General features: G+C 41.3%; 1 protein-coding gene across 1 annotated transcript in view; it reads right to left on the bottom strand.

The window, feature by feature from the left end:
• Window positions 1–450: 450 nt before the first annotated feature.
• The window catches only part of LOC140481155 (S-geranylgeranyl-glutathione receptor P2RY8-like), a 47862-nt gene continuing 28430 nt past the window's right edge, over window positions 451–19882 (bottom strand). Inside the window, exons 2-3 of the mRNA XM_072576912.1 lie at window positions 16961–17179; window positions 451–8100 (exon numbers count right to left, since the gene is read on the bottom strand). Coding sequence (XP_072433013.1) covers window positions 7013–8053 — 1041 coding nt within the window. The 5' untranslated portion in view covers window positions 8054–8100; window positions 16961–17179 and the 3' untranslated portion in view covers window positions 451–7012. The remainder of the gene's footprint in view (window positions 8101–16960; window positions 17180–19882) is intronic.

Here is a 19882-nt window from a genome sequence, read left to right as displayed (position 1 = left end):
CAGTGTATTTAAGACAGAGATAGATAGGTTCTTGATTAGTAAGGGAATCTAGGATTAAAGGGAGAAGGCAGGAGAATGGAGTTGAGAAACATATTCACCTTGATCGAATGTGGAGCAGACTTGATAGGCTGAATGGCCTAATTGCTCATCTATTTTATGGTCGAAGGGAAATGTAGAAATTGATGCTTGTGTGAAACTATAGACTAACAACAAATCCCTTACATACCTCTGAGAGATTTTGCTGCCTAATTCAACGTATCAATTTCGATACATGAACCTCTATCAACTGAGCCACCAGCTTACACTGAACCGGAGAATGAGAAAGGATGTGAGTGATGGAGATTTGGATTTATAGCAACACATACATTTGAGATTCATGGACTTCTAACCTGTCAATGTTTGTTCATTTACCTGCTTTTGTAATAATGTTAAAGACTCATAACACCTTGGTTCCAGAAAAATCAAGTGTGAATATTTATTCAAAGGATGTGGTAACTCCAGAACATAAAATCAGTAATGCAGTACTGGACACAGCCATAATCAAGATCCTGAGAAACATTTTGCACCTTTATCAGTTCTCCTGCTCTCTCCAAGCCAATGGACAGGAGTGGAATGATGTCGCCATTGGGATGAATAAATTCCAGGCCACAAAACCAGATTCAGAGTAAAACTTTGTTCAACCATACACTATTATGTACATTTTCTAAAAAAAAATACAACATTATTCCAAAAGATTGCTCAACTGTCAGTTCCATAAGGAATATTTTGTGAAAGTATATGATAAATGCTGCGGAGTTGATGTCAGTGATTATTTGAACAATACACCATTGTGTGCTCAGGATGAATTTTCTTTACAATCTTTTACTATAAATTTATGCAATGTTTCTTTAAAATCTAGAATTTGCATAACATTGAAGTTTCAGTGTTAATGCTTTGGTGAAAACAAACAGGCAAATTCTGGGTCCTTGGATAGGAATGTGAGTGAATTACTAACCATTCAGAACACTATCATGAGCTTCTTTTTCAAATAACTGTATTCATAAATACATATATATATATACACTCACATAATTTTATTACATATATACATATCTGATATGATCATTTGTTATTTTTGGTGTTTTTGGAATTAGGGTGGGCAAGAGAAGAACAGCAGAATACGGATGAAAGTTTATTAACCATATAATTGCTTCAAAGGAAAATTATCTTGAACATAAGTGCAAGCATTTTGGAATAGCCCATCAGAGCCAACAGATGTAAAGTGAATTTGGTACTGATATTCAGGGCTGAAAATGTGTTGCTGGAAAAGTGCAGCAGGTCCTGAAGAAGGGCTCATGCCCGAAACGTCGATTCTCCTGCTCCTTGGATGCTGCCTGACCTGCTGCGCTTTTCCAGCAACACATTTTCAGCTCTGATCTCCAGCATCTGCAGTCCTCACTTTCTTCTAGACTGATATTCAGGCACCTTCTCATTGACACATTGATCAACACTGAATTTCCACATGGGGTATTGGAGTCAATTCCACTGAGAGATTTTGCTGCCTAATTCAATGCATAGATTTCAGTACATGAAACATTATTGACTGAGTCACAGCTAATCCTGAGACAGAGAATGAGGGAGGGTGAGGGTGAGGGAGATTTGGATGTTTAGCAACAGGCATATTTGAGATTCATGGATTTCAAATCTGTCAATGTTGGCTCATCCACCTGCTTTTTTAGTAATGTTAAAGACTCATAATTGGCTGCTTGTTGGGAGAAGATATTGTGCTAATCGCCTTGTTTAGAGATTGCTATTACACACTTTTGGGGACTTGAACCCTGGTCTTCTGGCCTAAAGGCAGGGACACTACCACTGTACCACAATAGCTCTGTGTTAGGTTGGGGCGGGGGGGAGGGTAACAAAGATTGAGGTGGTCCTGATTGGAAAAATGATTGTCAAGCCTACATTCCTTCTACACAATGTTTATGGAAACTCATGAACCTCGTTCAGAAATTATAAATCTCAGCCGCACATTTTTTTGCCCTTCTGAAAAGAATCAAAGAAAAATAGCAAGATAAGGTGAAGCAATCTCTCAAGACTAAGCCCTTTTCATCTGGTTGGGGTCCAGCTGTTATCTTTTATTTGTTGCTCCATAAAAGCAATCACCAACTCACTTCATTTCCACTTTTCCACTTGACAGAAATCCTGCAGCATTGGAATAAGAGTGACATTCTCCATCCAGAATGCTGGGACAATGTTGCCTGGATCTCCAGACAGCCCACGGGACAGGTCAGACGTTGTTGGTCGGTGTGTGAGTTCGGCGGGGTGGAATATGAAGAAACGTGGGTCGGGAGGTCCAAAGCAATGCCCTAGATCCAGCCTCTCAATCCTGTACGGATTGCATGGATTGAGGGAATGCCATTCCCCCAAGAAAATAAAAGCCTACATGCACTGGATAACCATTCATGTAGGCCCATTCTTTCTCATCTTTGCCTGGAGCTGGAATAACTGCAACCTAGGTTGGCCACGGTGGTCAGTAACTACTTATGGTTTAGCACCATCAAATTTAATTAAGTTCACTTCAGCATTGAGGCTTTGCGTTTTGGATCTGTGGCCATCTTTGGATTGCAGTGCTGTTAGCAATTCCTTCATCATCATTACTTTCAGTGACATTTTTTATTCTTATTCCCCACTTAATCAGTATTGACAGGTGCAGAGGAGAAGCATAAGATGATTAAATACATGTCCTGCACCACACACAGGCCATATGGTTTCATGCACTGGATAACGCGCAAGTTTATTCTGTACGTATACTTGATGATGCATATGGCACAGACAGATTAATACATAAATTGGCATGTGGTACATTGCCAGAATAGATAAGGAGAATGGTTTAATGCAGGTGATTGTTAAGACCCAGAAACTGCAATGAAAGCAGATTTAATAATTGAAATATTGCCCACACTGCTCAACTTGGGAAGCCAAATAAGACCATTTTTTGCAGTCAATTTTAAATGTCACCAACTACTTTGTTGGTGAATCTGCGTAGTCCCAAGTTTTGCAACCTCCTTTCCTACAGCCACGACAGAACTTATAGTGTACCTCAAGAAATGAGCTTAAACAAATGACAAAAGCAACAAAAACTAGGGAGGCATTAGCAATGAGTGAAAATTAAATTAATATACAAATTCAAAAACATAGATGCTTAGGGGAAGAAATATAAACTTGCACATCAGATCAGATTCAATAATGTCAAATTTGATCTCATGATCTGTGATGTCATTGACCTTTTAATATGTTGTTGGTTCTGTAAGCTTCCACACTGTTTATAGATAAAGGTATTATTACTCCTGTAGCAGGTTTGTTGCTGATGGACAATGAGAGAAAATATTGGTCTGGAGGACTTTTTCAAATGCTTAATTCACCCTCTGATTATGTTGAGTCTTTACCAACTAGCTATCCCTAAGTTTGGTTCAATCACTGGAGGGAATATATCCCTCTTCGTTCAGCTGGAGCAAAAACGTAATCTCTCCACAAAGCACCTTTAGACACTTCAATGGTGCACTGTATTACCTTAGGGATGGTGTAACCTCTGCTGTGTACATTAGGCCAATCAACCATTTAGGATAACTTTCATTGATGAAAACTGTGCCATTGCAAGATATCCAGTGCTAAAGCTGTGGGCATTCATTGTTTGCCCATAATGACCCTTGAGAAGGGGATGGTCCATTTCTTTCTTGAACTGCTGCAGTCTGTGAGATGTACCTGGGAGGAGTGGTATAGACATATTGGGCTGAAGGACCTGCTTCCATGCTGTAAACTTTGATGACTCCACATACTTCCACAGTGAAGTTAGGCTGGGACTTTCAGAATTTTGACTCAGTGATAACTTATGATGGCTGTGACTTTCTGGGGAATTCTCATTTGGTGTTTTTTTTAATACAAAAAGAATCATTCATGGGATGTGAGAATCATCGGCTGAGTGACCATTTATTGCCCATCCTTAACTGCTGAAAGTCCACCAAGTTGCTGTGAGTCTGGAATCATATGGGCCTGAACAGGTAAGAACAGCACATTTCTGTTCTTTAAAGGACATGAGTGAACCAGATGGAATTTGCTCTCGAAAGCCAACAATCAACAGTAATCAAATTATTTTGGATTTTATGAAATTCAAGTGTCATCATCTGTCATGGTTTTATCAGGATTAGCTAGTCCTGTGACATTACCACTACACCATCTCTTCCACGTTCCTGATCAACTTGTTCTTTCTCCACTTGTCTGAAAGGTATTGCCAGATAGTGAGTTTCTGCAATGCATCTTGTAGAAGATACCTGCTTCTGCTGCTAAACTGATGCTGGAGGGAATGAACGTTTAAGGTGATCTATGAAGGGACAATGGTGGTGAGTATTATTGGAGCTGCATTTATCCAAGCAAGTGGGGAATATTCTATCACACTTTTGATTTGTGCCTTTTAAATATTGGACAGGCTTTGTGGAAACCACAGTACAATAACAAAATATTCTCCAGTTCCTTCAATAATGGAATGAAATTAGCCTTCAGTATCTGGACATCTATGTGGAGTTAAGATTAGTGAGCTTCTATAATAGATTAGCACCAGGCTACTTTATAATTATCTCAAAGTAAAGTTTTGCAAATAAATATGCTTATGGAAATCAATTGTAAGTTGAACTTGAGCTGTGAAAAATAGTTCTCTGCAAAGTAACAGCAATATACCAGAATTCTAAACTGCTGTGTATATTCCCACCTTTAGCTTCATATAAGGACATCAGAATGAATGGAGGTGAACCTTACCCTAATCGTATTGAAGTGCCTGTGTATACTGTCAGGAGCTGAAATGTGCCACTTGGAAATAGGCAAACATTAGGGTGTGGAATACACTGCCTGGAAGTGTGGTGGAGGCAGGTTCTATTGAGGCATTCAGGAGGACAATGGATGATTGTTCGGATATGAATGATGTGCAGGGATATTGGGAAATGACAGGAGATTGGCACTACATAATAGAGCTGGCACAGGCAGATGGGCTGCGTGACCTCCTTCTGCACTGTAATAATCCTGTGACTCTGTGAAATATCTTGTTTATAGTAAGGTTCAGATTGATTCCAATACGTCAAATGATCGAACGTTTGTTTTACCACTGGATAAAATGGACAAATGAAGGATGTGTAGCTGATAAGGAAAGGTGTTTCCTCCATTGGATTTTTAGAATTGATTTGATTATTTTTTAAATTCCTATCCTGGCCTTTCTCTGGGATATGATTTTCAGGCTTCAACCCTTTCCTCCATGCAGAAACTTGTGTGGGGAGTGCAGACAATACAACTGATTTTAATTTGCACCATCCTATTCAACCTTGCTCTTACTGAACTATAATAGCTCACAGTCATACAACACCATCAATCTAAAAAAATCATCCTTGTTTTCAAATCCCTCAATCTTTTTGTCACTCAGCATTGCTAACCTCTTCTTGCCCTACAATCCTATTGGGCTGGGAGATCTTTGCTCTCCCCAAGCCTGGCTTTTTGTGTGGCCCCAATTTCAACCATTCCATTTCTGAAGGTTTCCTAGGCCCCAAGATCTGGAAATTCCTTCCTCAGCTTGTCCTCTTGCCCTCCTGTCTCTTCTGCTCAAAGACACCCCTTTCATCATATTTCTTTGATCAAGCTTTGGTCCCCATTCCTAATGTCTCCTAATGCAGCCTGGTGTCGAAGGCTGCCTGATAACACTTCCATGAAGGAGTGTTGCAATGTTTTCATGAGATTAAAGGACTTATTGGTTCCTTGTGACAATACAGCTAATTTAGTTATTTTTGCATTCTCCAACAAGCAACACTGGGCAGCTGGGTCATTCTTCTCTAATCCAAAGAAAGAAGCATCCTTTTGGACTTGACAACTCAGAATGAATTCAAAATGAATTAGCTAATTTATTTCCGTGTCATGAAGTGGGCAGTCTGATGATACTTCAGTTTACACTTGGGTATCCCATGAAATGATTTTTTATTTCACTTGGAATCTGTTCATTGCTGACTTTTTCCGATACATTTGTGTTGATTTAGAGTTAGGATACGTCAGAAACATGCATGCAACAAATATTCCCACTATAATACTGTACTATGAAAGAAATGAAGGACCTTCTGAATATACAACAATACGACAAAAATGAATTTCATTTATAACTATCTCTTAATTATGCGATGCCTTCTGCAAATTACAAGAATTCCAAATCTGAAATTACATATAACAATGGAATTCCCGCAAAAAGCTTTATGAATATACAACAGGAAGATTTACTGAACTGAGCAGCATCAAAAGTTCCATATTGCTTATTGATTCCTGAGGAAAGTGTTAACGTGGGGTTTGGAAGATGGCAAAAAGCAAAATATCTGATAGAATTCTATAATAAAAACAGAAAGTGCTATAAACTACTCAACAGATCAAGCAAGCAGTTACAGAGAGAAGGAGGTGGGAGTTAACTTAATGGTTCACGAGTCTTGATCAGAAACATTGGCAGATTATTAAGAGCTAAAAATGAAAAGCAAATCCTCCCCTTTCACTCCATCAAAGGGATTTAGATCCATGCATGTTCCCTTTGCTACATTCATCTTTCAACGGAGAGCTCAAGGTTGTCTGTAGATCGTTATCCGACAATTTTCAATGGCATTCAGCAGTTGGTCATGTTGCTGCCTGTGGAACCCCTTCCAAATGATTTTCAAATCTGCACCTTCTCACTCCTCAAAACCGAGGGGGAACCTCAACAGCTTCTGGTTGGAAATCTTAACCTGTGAACTAGGGAAACCATGGAATTAATGTGACAAGTTTTAAGTAGGTATCAAATCTGAGAACTCCTCTCAGACTTGTGGCTTTGGAATTTTTCCATCTGCTTCCAGAGATGCATGATCTCAAAGTTGGTTTCACGCTTAATATCTTAACTCTGCAATCGAACAATCAGGTAACCTTCCCATCAGTTATGGGTTTGCTTTCAGTATACTACATCACACTATCTTTTGACAACTTCAGTCTATACTGAATCATTTGTTGAATTCAAAGAGAGATGCATCTCCAAAGCTTGATGATTTTGTAAGCCTGACCGCATTGAGAACATGCTTTCCCTTCTGCATTCAGTTAGACTTCCTTGGCTTGAGATTATTGCTATCCCCAAGTATGTTCTGAGCTTCTTACGAAACTCTTTGGAGGCAAAATAATAAATGAATGGGTCAAGGCAGCTATTTAAGCAGCTCAGGGTGAGCGTGACTTTGTAGGCTGTGTAAACCCCTCTGTTGAAAAAGATCCGTTTGATTATATGAACCAGAAGGATAAGGTTGTTGGGTGCAAAACACGTTACAAACACCAGCAGCACTATTAAAGCTAAACCAATAGCTCTCCTCTTTTGTGCACTGACATAACTTGAAGAGGTATTGATCAGCTTGGTGATGATCCGAATGTAACAATACACAGTCACACTAAATGGAATTAAGAACAGGATTATAAATAAAGTGAAAAGAAAAGCTGCCCAAGCTCCTTTGGAAGGTAGCATGTCCATCTTCAGAATGTCAAAGCACGTGGTAATATTAAGTTCATCAACGTCATATGTCAAATCCTTCATCTCCAGTGGCAGTAAGACAACCAACATGACTGCCCACATTCCTAGGCAAATTGCAATTGCATGCTTCTTTGTCCGCCATCTGACACAGTGCATTGTGAGCACTACTCCTACATAGCGGTCCAAGCTAATACATGTCATCGTTAAGATGGAGCAGTACATGTTCGCGTAGAATAACACAGTAACTACATTGCACAGTTCAATTCCAAAGATCCAATTGTTACCGTTCCAGTGGTATGCACTCTGAAAAGGCAAGAAGATGGCCAGTAGAAGATCAGTGAGGGTGAGGTTGATCATGAAGATGATGGAAGGTGTCTTAGGTTGTGCTCGGCAGAGAAGAAACAATGAGAACCCATTCCCAGGCAGGCTGATGGTTGCAACAATGAGGTAAAAGACTGGAAGGGTAGTCTTAATAGTTTGATTTGATAGCATTTCCAGAGTCTCATTATCCATCGCCATGATGAACTGGCACTTCAAATCGAAACCACTACGAGTGGATGGATTTTCTTAAGAGAAGGAAAGAACAGAACATTATTAATCAGAAATCAGAAACGGACTACCTAAAAAGAATGCTTTTGTCATAAGGGGAAATCAAATCTGCTTTTGAATGAATGAATGCAGCAGTTCAGGAAGTAGGCACAATGCTACATTTTTGAAGGGCAACTACGAATAGATAAACAATGCCAGCCTTGTCAGTGATGCCCACAAAGCAAGAATGAATGACACAAATAACCTTGATTGAAATGGGTGGATGTAGAACTAGGAATCGAATCTTTTTTTCTTGCTACTCTCAAATTATAAAGCAGACTGCCATTTTAAGCAGAATAATTAACTGTTGCAATGTGATGCCAGGGATTTATGATTGGAAAAGGTGATTGCACAAACAACAAGTTGCATTTCTTTCACATGCTGTAACATCTGAAGACTCTCCACAGGAACAGCATCAGACTGAATTTGACACCGAGCTATAGAAAGTATCATATATACCGCCTTGGGTAGCTTGGTGAAAGAGATTGGTGAGATGGAGTGTGGGAGAATGAAAGGAATTTAAGGGAGGAATTCCTAAGTTCAGAACCTAGGCATCTGAAGGCACAGCTACCAGTGTGGGAAGATGAAAATTAGGGATTTACAAGAGATATTTGGCTCGGTCATGCACCTATTTCTTACCTTTTTATGCTCCTATGCATGACTGAATAAGTTCTATTCAGTGGAGACCTTGGAGGCTTGTTGGGACAAAACATGTTGTAGGAGTTGAGGCAATGATGGCATGGAGGGATTTGAAAATAAAGATGAAATTGAGATGCTGCCAGACAGGGAATAAAACACAGGTCAGCAAATACAGGAATGAGCAAAGAGCGTGGTGCTGGAAAAGTACAGCAAGTCAGGCTGTATCCGAGGAGCAGCAGAATCGACATTTCAGACAAAAGCCCTTCATCAGTCCTCACTTTCACCTAAATGTAGGACTGAATGGAATTAGTTTCACATTGGGCCATAGGCAGGAGGATGTTTAGATATGCTTAAGTCTATATTGATTGCGAGGCGAAACAGAGTCGAGAGTGTGGTACTGGAAAGATTAGATTAGTTTCCCTACACTGTGGGCCAATCAGTCTACACTGACCCTCCAAAGAGTAACCCACCCAGACCCATTTCCGTCTGACTAATGCACCTAACACAATGGGCAATTTAACATGGCCAATTCACCCGACCTGCACATCGTTAGACTATGGGAGGAAACCGGAGCACCCGGAGGAAACCCAGGCTGACACGGGGAGAATGTGCAAACTCCACACAGACAGTCACCTGAGGCTGGGATTGAACCTGGGACCCTGGTGCTGTGAGGCAGCAGTGCTAACCACTGAGCCACCATGTCTGATGAAGGGCTTTTGCCCGAAACTTTGATTCTCCTGTGTCTTGGCTGCTGCCTGACCTGCTGTGTCTTTTCAGCACCACATTCTCCACTCTGACCTCCAGCATCTGCAGTGCTCACTTGCTCCTGCTAGGAGAAACAGTTAAGTCCAGGGAGTATGTCTGTGTTCACAAGTGGAGGGGCATCTCTAAGCATAATAAATTAGATTTAGACTGCTTATTCTCAGTTGCTACACATTTCCTTCATGCTGTAATTTTGTTTCAGATTTATAGCATTTGCAAAGTTCTCATTAATCACTGTTCTATGACAAACATAATTTCAACAAAACATCTTTAGTCGCATGAACATGTATGCTTCCACTTCCTGACCAGCCATCTCATGCCTTCTCTGGTGTTGAGTCATATTTGGGATGAAGTAAGACTGCAACTAATTTAACAATATATTTTTATCAGAATGAATTGAGTTAAGGGAAGAAAACAGTGAACCATGATAAATAAATAAAGAAGTTGCTGGAAAAGCTCAGCAGGTCTGGCAGCATCTCCGAAGAGAAATCAGAGTTAGCGTTTTGAGTTCGGTGACCCTTCCTCAGGACTGGGATAGTTATTATTCAGATTGGATGATGATCGACAGCAATGTTTCCCAATTGTCAATGCTAAGGACCATTGTTTTTAATCAAGATATGGTTTGTAAATTGGAATAGAGAATATAATGTCAAAACATACCAAAAATAGCAAACTTTGTGTTGTGATAGATAGCAATCAACTGCAATAGGAGTTACAGGGAGTGAGCAGATTTGGCAGATGAATGATGTTCAAATGGAAATTAAGACAGAGAAGTATGAGATGTTGTATTTTTAATGAAGATTTAGGAAGAGCTGATACAGGCTTAATGATGCAAGGTACGCCTGGACAGCAGTTTTTGAGGGTTGATGTGCACAGATCTATTAAGATCTTGAATCATGTTGAGGCGTTAAAGCAAATGGGATCTAGGACTTTTCTAAAAAAGGCATTGAGTACAGAAGTTATGCTGAACAGGTGATGAAGTGGATGCTGCCCTTTATGGTGGGGTTTGAAACTAGTGTGAAAACTGCACTGAGATGAGGAGAAATATTTTCCTCTCGGAGATGAGTACAGGAGTTGGGAGGTCATGTTGCGGCTGTACAAAACACTGGTTAGACCACTGTTGGAATATTGCATGCAGTTCTGGTCTCCTTCCTATCGGAAAGATGTTGTGAAACTTGAACGGGTTCAGAAAAGACTTTCAAGGATGTTGCCAGAGTTGGAGGATTTGAGCTACAGGGAGAGGCTGAACAGGCTGGGGCTGTTTTCCCTGTAGCGTCGGAGGCTGAGGGGTGATCTTATAGAGGTTTACAAAATTATGAGGGGCATGAATAGGATAAATAGACAAAGTCTTTTCCCTGTGGTTGGGGAGTCCAGAACTAGAGGGCATAGATTTAGGGTGAGAGGGGAAAGACATAAAAGAGACCTAAGGGGCAAGTGTTTCACGCAGAGGGTGGTACGTGTATGGAATGAGCTGCCAGAGGATGTGGTGGAGGCTGGTACAATTGCAACATTTAAGAGGCATTATGAATAGGAAGGGTTTAGAGGGATATGGGCCAGGTGCTGGAAGGTGGGACTAGATTGGGTTGGGATATCTGGTCGGTATGGACAGGTTGAACCGAAGGGTCTGTTTCCATGCTGTGCATCTCTATGACTCTATGACTCTATTTGTTGGCCTGTGACTCGTTTCCACAGAGATTTTTCCAGATTGTTCCATTGAACATATTTGGGCCTGTGTTTGGTAGATATTTTAACTGGCATGGAAAGGTAGGGTGGAGGGAGCAGACAGTCGAGGTGATGAAATAAGGCTGCACTCAGATCACCATGGTCTTGTTAGGTCATGAAGGACAATGGGCTAAGAGGCCTACTCTTGCTTATAATTCTTGCATTCTTCCATTCTTGAACCAGAGTTTTCCAAAGTTCTCAACTATGATTCATCTCATTTTCAAAGCCTCCGTCTCCTTCCTCACTATCCAGAAGGAGTTGGGGCCGGAAGAACTCCAGCTCAGAGTTGATGATCTGGAACCTGAGCTTCGAACATTGTGGCACATCGGGAGCGGGAGAGTTACCTGGACAGTTTGTTTTCAGGAGGCAGTCACATCTGGTCGATTAAGTAATTCAAATTCAGTTAGTGACCAGGGACAAGAGGGTGTGATTATAAGTGAGGCAGGTAGGGGGATCTTGGGTTCAGAGTGCAGGAGCCTCAGCTTTTGACCTTATCCAACAGGTATGAGGTACTTCCACTCTGTGTGGGCGAGGAAAAGGACTGCAGGATGAGCCAGCTGACCACAGTACCATGTTGCAGAAGGCCATTCAAGAGGGGGAAGCAAAAAGACAAGTGATAGTTATAGGGGATTCTATAATTAGGGGACAGTTAGTATCCTTTGTGAGCCGGATCAGGAGTCCCGCATGGTGTGTTACCTACCCAGGACATCTCTGACCGGCTTGATATTGGAGGATCCAGTTGTTGTGATCCACGTTGGGATTATCACCATAGGCAAGGATAGGATGGAGGATCTGTTTGGGGATTATCAAGCACTAGGAATGATATCAAGGAACAGGTCTTTGAGGTTCATAATCTCCAGATTGCTGCCTGAGCCACGTGCATATTGGCTCAGGGATTAGAAAATTGGTGAAGTACACACATGGATAAGGGAATAGTATGGGAAAGAGGGGTTCCATTTCATGGAGCACTGGGATCAGTTTTGGAACCAGGAGGATCTGTACCGATGGGATGGTCTTCACCTGAACTGATCTGGAACCAGTGTTTGAGTGAAAAGGATAAAGAGGGTGGTCACTAGGACTTTAAACGAGTGAGTTGGGGAAATGCCAAGGGAAATGACAGGAAGTATGATGGTAAATAAAAAGGTAATCAGCGGGTTGGTATGTGTGCAGGAGGGTTTAAGTTCAAGGCAGACTATGAGAGAAGTAAAATGGAAGGAATTGGCCATACTAAATTGCCCACACTGTTAGGTGCATTAGTCAGAGGTAAGTAAGGAGAATGAGTCTGGGTAGATTACTCTTCGGAGGGTCAGTGTGGACTTGTTGAGCCAAAGGGCCTGTTTCCATAGTGTAGGAAATCTAATCTAAAATAACTATGGACATATTATTGGAGATGTTGGAAATCATGAGGGTAAGAAAGCTTGCATAAAGGCACTTTACCTGAATGCTTGTAGCATTCGTAACAAGGTCAATGAGTTAACAGCACAAATCATCAAAAATGGATATGATGTGGTAGCCATTACGAAGACATGGTTACAGGATGGTCACAACTGGGAATTAAATGCCCAGGGGTACCAGACTAATCAGAAGGACAGACAGGAAGGCAAGGGAGGTGGTGTAGCTCTGATATTCAAGAACGACATCAGGGTGGCGCTGAGAGATGATATAGGTTCTATGGAGATTAAGGTTGAATCTATTTGGGTGGAAATTAGAAATTCTAAGGGGAAGAAGTCACTGATAGGCGTAGTCTATAGGCCGCTAAATAATAGCATCACATTGGGGTAGACAATAAACAAAGAAATAACTAATGCCTGTAAAAATGGTACTGCAATTATCAATATGAATGTTAATCTACACATTGATTGTTCAAACCAGCTTGGTCAGGTAGCCATCAGGAGGAGTTCACTGAGTTTATCCGTGAAAGCTTTCTTGAACAGTATGTAATGGAACCGATGAGGCAACAAACTATCCTAGATCTGGTCCTGTGTAATGAGACAGGAATAATTAATGACCTCATAGTTAGGGATCCTCTTAGAAGGGGCGATCATAGTATGGTTGAATTTAGAACACAGATGGAGAGTGTGAAGGTAAAATCCACACCATGGTCCTGTGCTTAAATGAGGGAGACTATGATAGAATGAGGGCGGACTTGGTTAAACTAGACCAGAAACAAAGACTTTATGGTGGGACAGTTGACAAGCAGTGGAGGAGTTTCAAAGCAATTTTTCAAAGTACTCAGCAAAAGTATATTCCAGTGAAAAGGAAGGAACGTAAGAAATGGGGAAATCTGCCTTGTGTGTCTAAGGAAATAAGGAAGGCTATCAAACTGAAAGAGAAGATATATTAAGTGGCCAGAAACAGCATGAGACATGGGAAAACTTTAAAGGTCAACAGAAAGCCACAAAAAGAGCAATAAATAAAAGTAAGATAGAACAGGAGAAAAAACTAGCACAGAATATAAAGTTTCTAAAAATGTATAAAATGAAAAAGAGTGCCTAAAGTAAATATTGGTCCTTTAGAAGATGAGATGGGCATTGAGTTATGGGTTATGAGGAAATGGTCAAGGCATTGAACAGGTATTTTGTATTGTTCTTCACAGTGAGGACACTAATAACATGCCAATAAGTGACAAAGAGATAAAGGTGGGTGAGGATCTGGAAACAATCATTATTACGGAAGAGGTAGAGTTGGGCAAGCTAATGGAGCTCAGGATAGAGAGGTCTCCTGGCCCTGACGGAATGCAACCCAGGTACTAAAAGAGATGGTGGGAGAAATAGCAGGTGATAATTGAAAGATGATTTGGAGTTGGAGGCCATGTTAGGGTCTCAAAATTTGGAGATGATATGAAGATGAGTGGCAGAGCAAAGTGTGCAGAGGACTGTTTAAACTTTGCAGAGGGACATTGATATATTGAGTGAGTGGGCAAAGGTCTGATAGATGGAATACAATGTTAATAAATGTGAAGTCATACATTAAGTAAAAAGAATTATTACTTGAATGGTAAAAAGTTGCAGCATGCTGCTATATAGAGGGTGTCCTTGTGCATGAATCACAGAAGGTTGGTCTGCAGGTACAACAAGTAATTAGGAAGGCTAATGGCATTTTGTCCTTCATTGCTAAAGGGATTGAGTTTAAAAGCAGGGAGGTAATATTACAGCTGTACAGGGTGCTGGTGAGGCCACTCCTGGAGTACTGTGTGCAGAATTGGTCTCCTTACTTGAGAAAGGGTGTAATGACACTGGAGGAGGTTCACTAAGTTGATCCCAGAGTTGAGAGGGTTGGTTTATGAGGAGAGACTGAGTAGACTGGGATTATATTCATTGGAATTCAGAAGAATGAGGGGGATCTCATGGAAACATATAAAATTACGAAGGGAAAAGATAAGATGGAAGGAGAGAGGATGTTTCCACTGGCAGGTGAAGCTCGGACAAGAGGGCATAGCCTCAAGATTAGAGGAAGCAGATTTAGGACTGAATTGGGAAGGATTTCTTTACCCAGAGGGTTGTAAATCTATGGAATTCCTTGCCTAGTGAAGTAGTTGATGCTACTTCAGTAAACGATTTTAAAGCTGAGGTGGATTTTTGTTTAACAATAAAGGAATTAAGGGATACACTGAGAGCATGGGTAAGTGGATCTGAGGCCACGAAAAGATCAGCCATGATCTTATTGAGTGACAGAGCAGGCTCGAAGGGCCGGACGGCCTGCTCCTGATCCTAGTTCTTATGTTCTTATATTCTAAGATTCAATCCCATCATTCTATGAGGAGGTGTTTCTAATGCCATGAGTAGGGTTTGATTTAGGAACAAAGTAAAAGTAGGAGGCTACTTAGCCTCTTATGTTTGATCCAGAATTCAGTCAAATCCCAGTCGATCTGTATCTTGACTCCAATTGCACTTGGTTTAGTATCTCATTACTACCTAATAGAAATCTAATTAAATCATCCCTGATGTTTTGTGTTGAACCCTGGCCTCAACAGCATTTTTAGGAAAGTGAGTTCCAATGTTCACAGAAACTAGATCAATACAGCAGAGCAACAGGCCCTTCAGTCTATGATGTTGTGTGGAACATGACACTAAATCAAACTTCTGTCTGGTCTTGGTCGATGGCCCTCCATTCCTTGATTATTCATGTGCTTATCTAAAAAGCCCTCATTGTATCTGCCTCCACCAGTATTCCCTGTTAGCATGGGATACCTACCACTATCACTAATATCCTTACATACAGGTGTGAAGGACACCACTTTGACTGGGGCAACACATCCATCCTAGGACAAGCCAAATTGAAATACGCACAAGAATTCCAAGAAGCATGGCATTCCAACCAGAGCTCTATCAACAAACACATCTATCACCCCCTGAGAAAATAAACAGAAAATGGCATCATTAACACAGGAAATGACATCACCAACCCAAAGAAACCTTAACACATCAATAGAAAGTGGGACATAACACCAGCGCTTCACCGGAGGCTCACTTATGATGTTCCTATTGTGCTGACAAAACATCTGAAAACAAACCTTCCAGCTCAGCAAGCAAATTTACATCCAGGGATACCTACTACTCTCCTTGTAATAAAGTTGCCTGTCACATCTCCTTTGAACTTTCCCCCCTCACCTTAAATACATGCCCCTTAGTATTAGATATTTCAGTTCTGGAAAAAAAGATTCTGACTGCAAACCCTGTCAATGCATCTCATAATTTTATATATTTCAATCAAGTCTTCCCTCAGCCTCTGCCCCCTCCAACGAAAGCAACTCTAGCATTTCTAGCCCCTCCTTTTGGCTCATACCCTCTAATCCAGAATTCTTCAAACTCTATCCTTTGTCTGAAGAAGTGTTTCCAGACAGCATCTGGCATTGGCCCAGCACTAATTTTAAAGCCACTGTATCTTTGTCCCAATTGCCCTATCAAATAAAATATTCTGTCAAACCATGTAACTATCTTAATCAGCTCAACTGGATTCCTGCTTAAACCCACAACCATAGAACTGCTATGGTGCAGGAGGATGTTAAAACCTGGAGAGAGTGCAAAGAAGATTTACTGAAGTGATACCAGGAATGCTGAGATTTAGGTACAAGGAAAGATGGGAGAAATTGAGCTTTCTCCTTGGTACAAGGAAGATTAAGAAGTGACCTTACTGACATGTTCAACACTATAAGCAGTTTTGACAGGATAAAGAAGGATATTGTATTTCCATCAGCTGGTATGTCAGCAACTAAGCATTGCAATTTCATGATTGTCAGCAAGAGAGCTAGGAGTGAGATGAGGAGAAACTTCTGCACTCAGAGAATTGTTAGGATTTGGAATGCATTGCCTGGGAGAGTGGTGGAGGTGGATTCAATACCAAGTTTCAACACAGGGCTGGAGATATATTTAAAAGTGATTAATTTTGAGGGCCACGGAGACAGGGCTGGAGAACGGGAAGCTGGGTAGCTCTTTTGGGAATTGGGCTGAATGGTCTCCTCCTGTACTGTAAAATTCTATGATTCTGTAATTCAGCCCATTGTGTTTGAATCAGAGAGAAGACAAGCCATTTCTTTGACCCCTGAACTCTTTTTGTCATATTGTTTCAATCTTGAGAATCTGCCCTGGACTTTCACCAGAATCCCAGTGACGAGGAGTGTTCAAATTTGAAAATGAATACTTTTTTATAAATCAATAAATAAATGCAACGAATACATGAAGTGCGAACCTTGTAGAACACTTTGCTTCACTTTACCTTTCAGTTAGGTGTTTCTTTTTAATGAATGGGAATGCGATGGGCCAAAGAGCCTTTTCCTGTGCTGTGAATCTCTATGACGGTGTGACCTTGCCCCACACCTTGACGATGCTGGACAAACCAACAGACTCCGATATTTTCTGGAATTCTTCCCGCACTGTTATTTAAGCTTCTTCAGACTGCATGGTGACTTTGGTCTGACCCTTTATCTCAATGAGCCTAAGGTATACAAAATACATTTCTTTTAGATGAGCAGAAGTTGAACATAGAAATTGAAAGTGTGCTTTATAAATGTCAGTCCTTCCTTTGCTTCTCTTTAACTGAGACATTTACTTGGTAACGTTTATACAATACAGACCCTGCCAAAATGTACAATGTGTCCAAACATGTTTACAGTTAGGATATCAGATGCGAAACATTTGTTAGTGACTGATTACTTGGCAATCTAGTTTAACATTGAGGGAATATGTTATAATCAGAGATCATTATCTCTTCCACACATATGTATACATTGGGAGCCCCGATGTGTTCACCAAGATTCCTCAATTGTTTAATTAGTAACCAAACAACTGAAAATTGTTACCTTTTTTGATGAAATGTTTGCTATATTTGCTCTGAAAGCAATGCATTGGATTTTATGGTGCACCGTGTTTTTTCCTAGTGTCCCTGCCTCAATTGAGAAGTCAGTGGAGAGGCACATACAGGATTGAGCTGGTTACTTCACATCTCCTACTTATCCTGAACCTCAATACCTTTAAGCACACTGATGGAGGAGTGCAGAATCTATGCTGATAATAACTAGGCCCTTAAATAATAAGGCAGAGAATGTGAGTTCACTTCTCACTTCCCTGGATTAGTAAGTAGTAAATCTGAAATGAAAAGTTGGCAACAGTCAAACTGAAGATGTAGGCACATAGAAACAACATTAACTTAAAGTTCCCAACCAAGTTACATAACATCCTGATTCTGGCATATATCTCCAATTCTTCATTGGATCCAAGTTTCTGGAATTTCTGACTTGATAGCACCATAAGCATTTTTTCACTGTGAATCACTGGGGCAGCAAGGTGGCTCAGTGGTTAGCACTACAGTCTCACAGCACCACAGTCTCACAGCACCAGGGACCCAGGTTCAATTCCAGCCTTGGGTGACTGTCTGTTTGGAGTTTGCACATGCTCCCCGTGTCTGTGTGGGCTTTGTCTGGGTGCTCTGGTTTGTTCCCACAGTCACACAGATGTGCAGGTCAGGTAAATTGCCCATAGTATCAGGTGCATTAGTCAGAAGGGAATGGGTCTGGGTGGGTTACTCTTTGGAGGATCGGTGTCGGGCCAAATGGCCTGTTTCCATACTCGAGGAATCTAATCTAATAATATCAAAGGCTAGTTAATAGGACTGGTATCTCACAGTGCTAGGGACCCGAGTTCAATTCCAGCCTCGGGCAGCTGTCTGTGTGGGGTTTGCACGTCCTCCCTGTGTCTGCGTGGGTTTCCTGCCATAATCCAAAGATGTGCAGGATAGGTGGATTGGTCATGCTAAATTGCCCATAGTGTTCAGGGATGTGTAGGTTAGGTGCATTAGTCAGGGGTGAATATAGGGTAGGGAAATTATTCTGGGTGGGTTACTCTTTGAAGGGTTGGTGTGACCTGTTGGGCCAAAGGGCCTGTTTCCACGCTGTAGGGATTCTATTCTATACGTATCCTGCAACATGTGCCTTACCTCCTGACTTTCTAAAGCCTGTCCTCCATCTATAAGGCACAAGTCAGTAGTGTGATGGGATATTCCCCAGTTGTTTGGGTGGGTGCAACTTCAACAAATACAAAGCTTGACACCACCCAACTCAAAGCAGCTTGTTCTCACCAACACCACACCCAAAAATCTTCACTTCTTGTACCATTGACACTCTAGGTAGTGCATTATAAAATGCACTGCAGGAATTCACCAATGTTTTTCGACAGTAATTTACAAATCCATTACCACTTCCATTTAGAAGGGCGAGAGCAGCAAATACAAACAAATACCAACACATGCAAGTTCCACATCACAATTTACAATTTTATCATCATTCCTTTACTGTTGCTGGGTCAAAATCCTGGAACTTGCTCCTTAACAGAATTGTGGATGTACCTACAGTAAATGGACTGTAGTGGTTCAAGAAGGCAGCTCACCACTGCCTTCTCACCTGGGCAGCTGCAGAAAAGGAGGTTGTTGAGGAGGGTTTGTCTACTGAGTCAGTATGAGTGGAAGTCAGTCACAGGAAAGGGGCAGTTACTTTATTAGGTGTTTTCTATAGACCCCCCAATAGCAGCAGGGAGATGGAAGAACAGATTGGATAGCAGATCTTGGAAAGGTGCAGATTCAACAGAGTTGTTATTATGGATGACTTCAACTTCCCCAATATTGCTTGAAACCACCTTAGTGTAGATGGTCTGGATGGAACTGATTTTGTCAGGTGTGTCCAGGAAGGATTCCTGACTCATGTGTAGATAAGCCGATTAGGGGTGAGGCCATATTGGATGTAATGCTAGGCAACATGCCAGGCCAGTGTCAGACCTCTCGGTGGGAGAGCATTTTGGTGACATTTACCATAACTGCCTCACCTTTACCATAGCCATGGAGAAGGGCAGTATGGGAAGGTATTTAATTGGGGGAGGGGAATTTATACTGCTATGAGACTGGAGCTGTGGAGCGTAAATTGGAAACAATTGTTCTACAGGAAATGACCAACAGAAATGTAGAGGCTGTTTAAGGGGCACTTGTTGCGAGTGTTGGAAAACTTTGTCCCACTGACACAGGCAAGGAATGGTAAGGTGAAAGAGCCTTGGATGACAAGAGAAGAGGAGCTTCTCATCAAGAAGCTTCCTGAAGGTTAAGGAAGCAAGGATCTGGCACAACTTTAGAGGATTACAGGGGAGCTAGGAAACA

The sequence above is a fragment of the Chiloscyllium punctatum genome, chromosome 9, assembly GCF_047496795.1.
Source record: "Chiloscyllium punctatum isolate Juve2018m chromosome 9, sChiPun1.3, whole genome shotgun sequence".
In the NCBI taxonomy this organism is placed as follows: domain Eukaryota; kingdom Metazoa; phylum Chordata; class Chondrichthyes; order Orectolobiformes; family Hemiscylliidae; genus Chiloscyllium; species Chiloscyllium punctatum.
The sequence above is the reverse complement of the archived record's forward strand: the minus strand, read 5'-3'. Positions and strand labels throughout refer to the sequence as shown.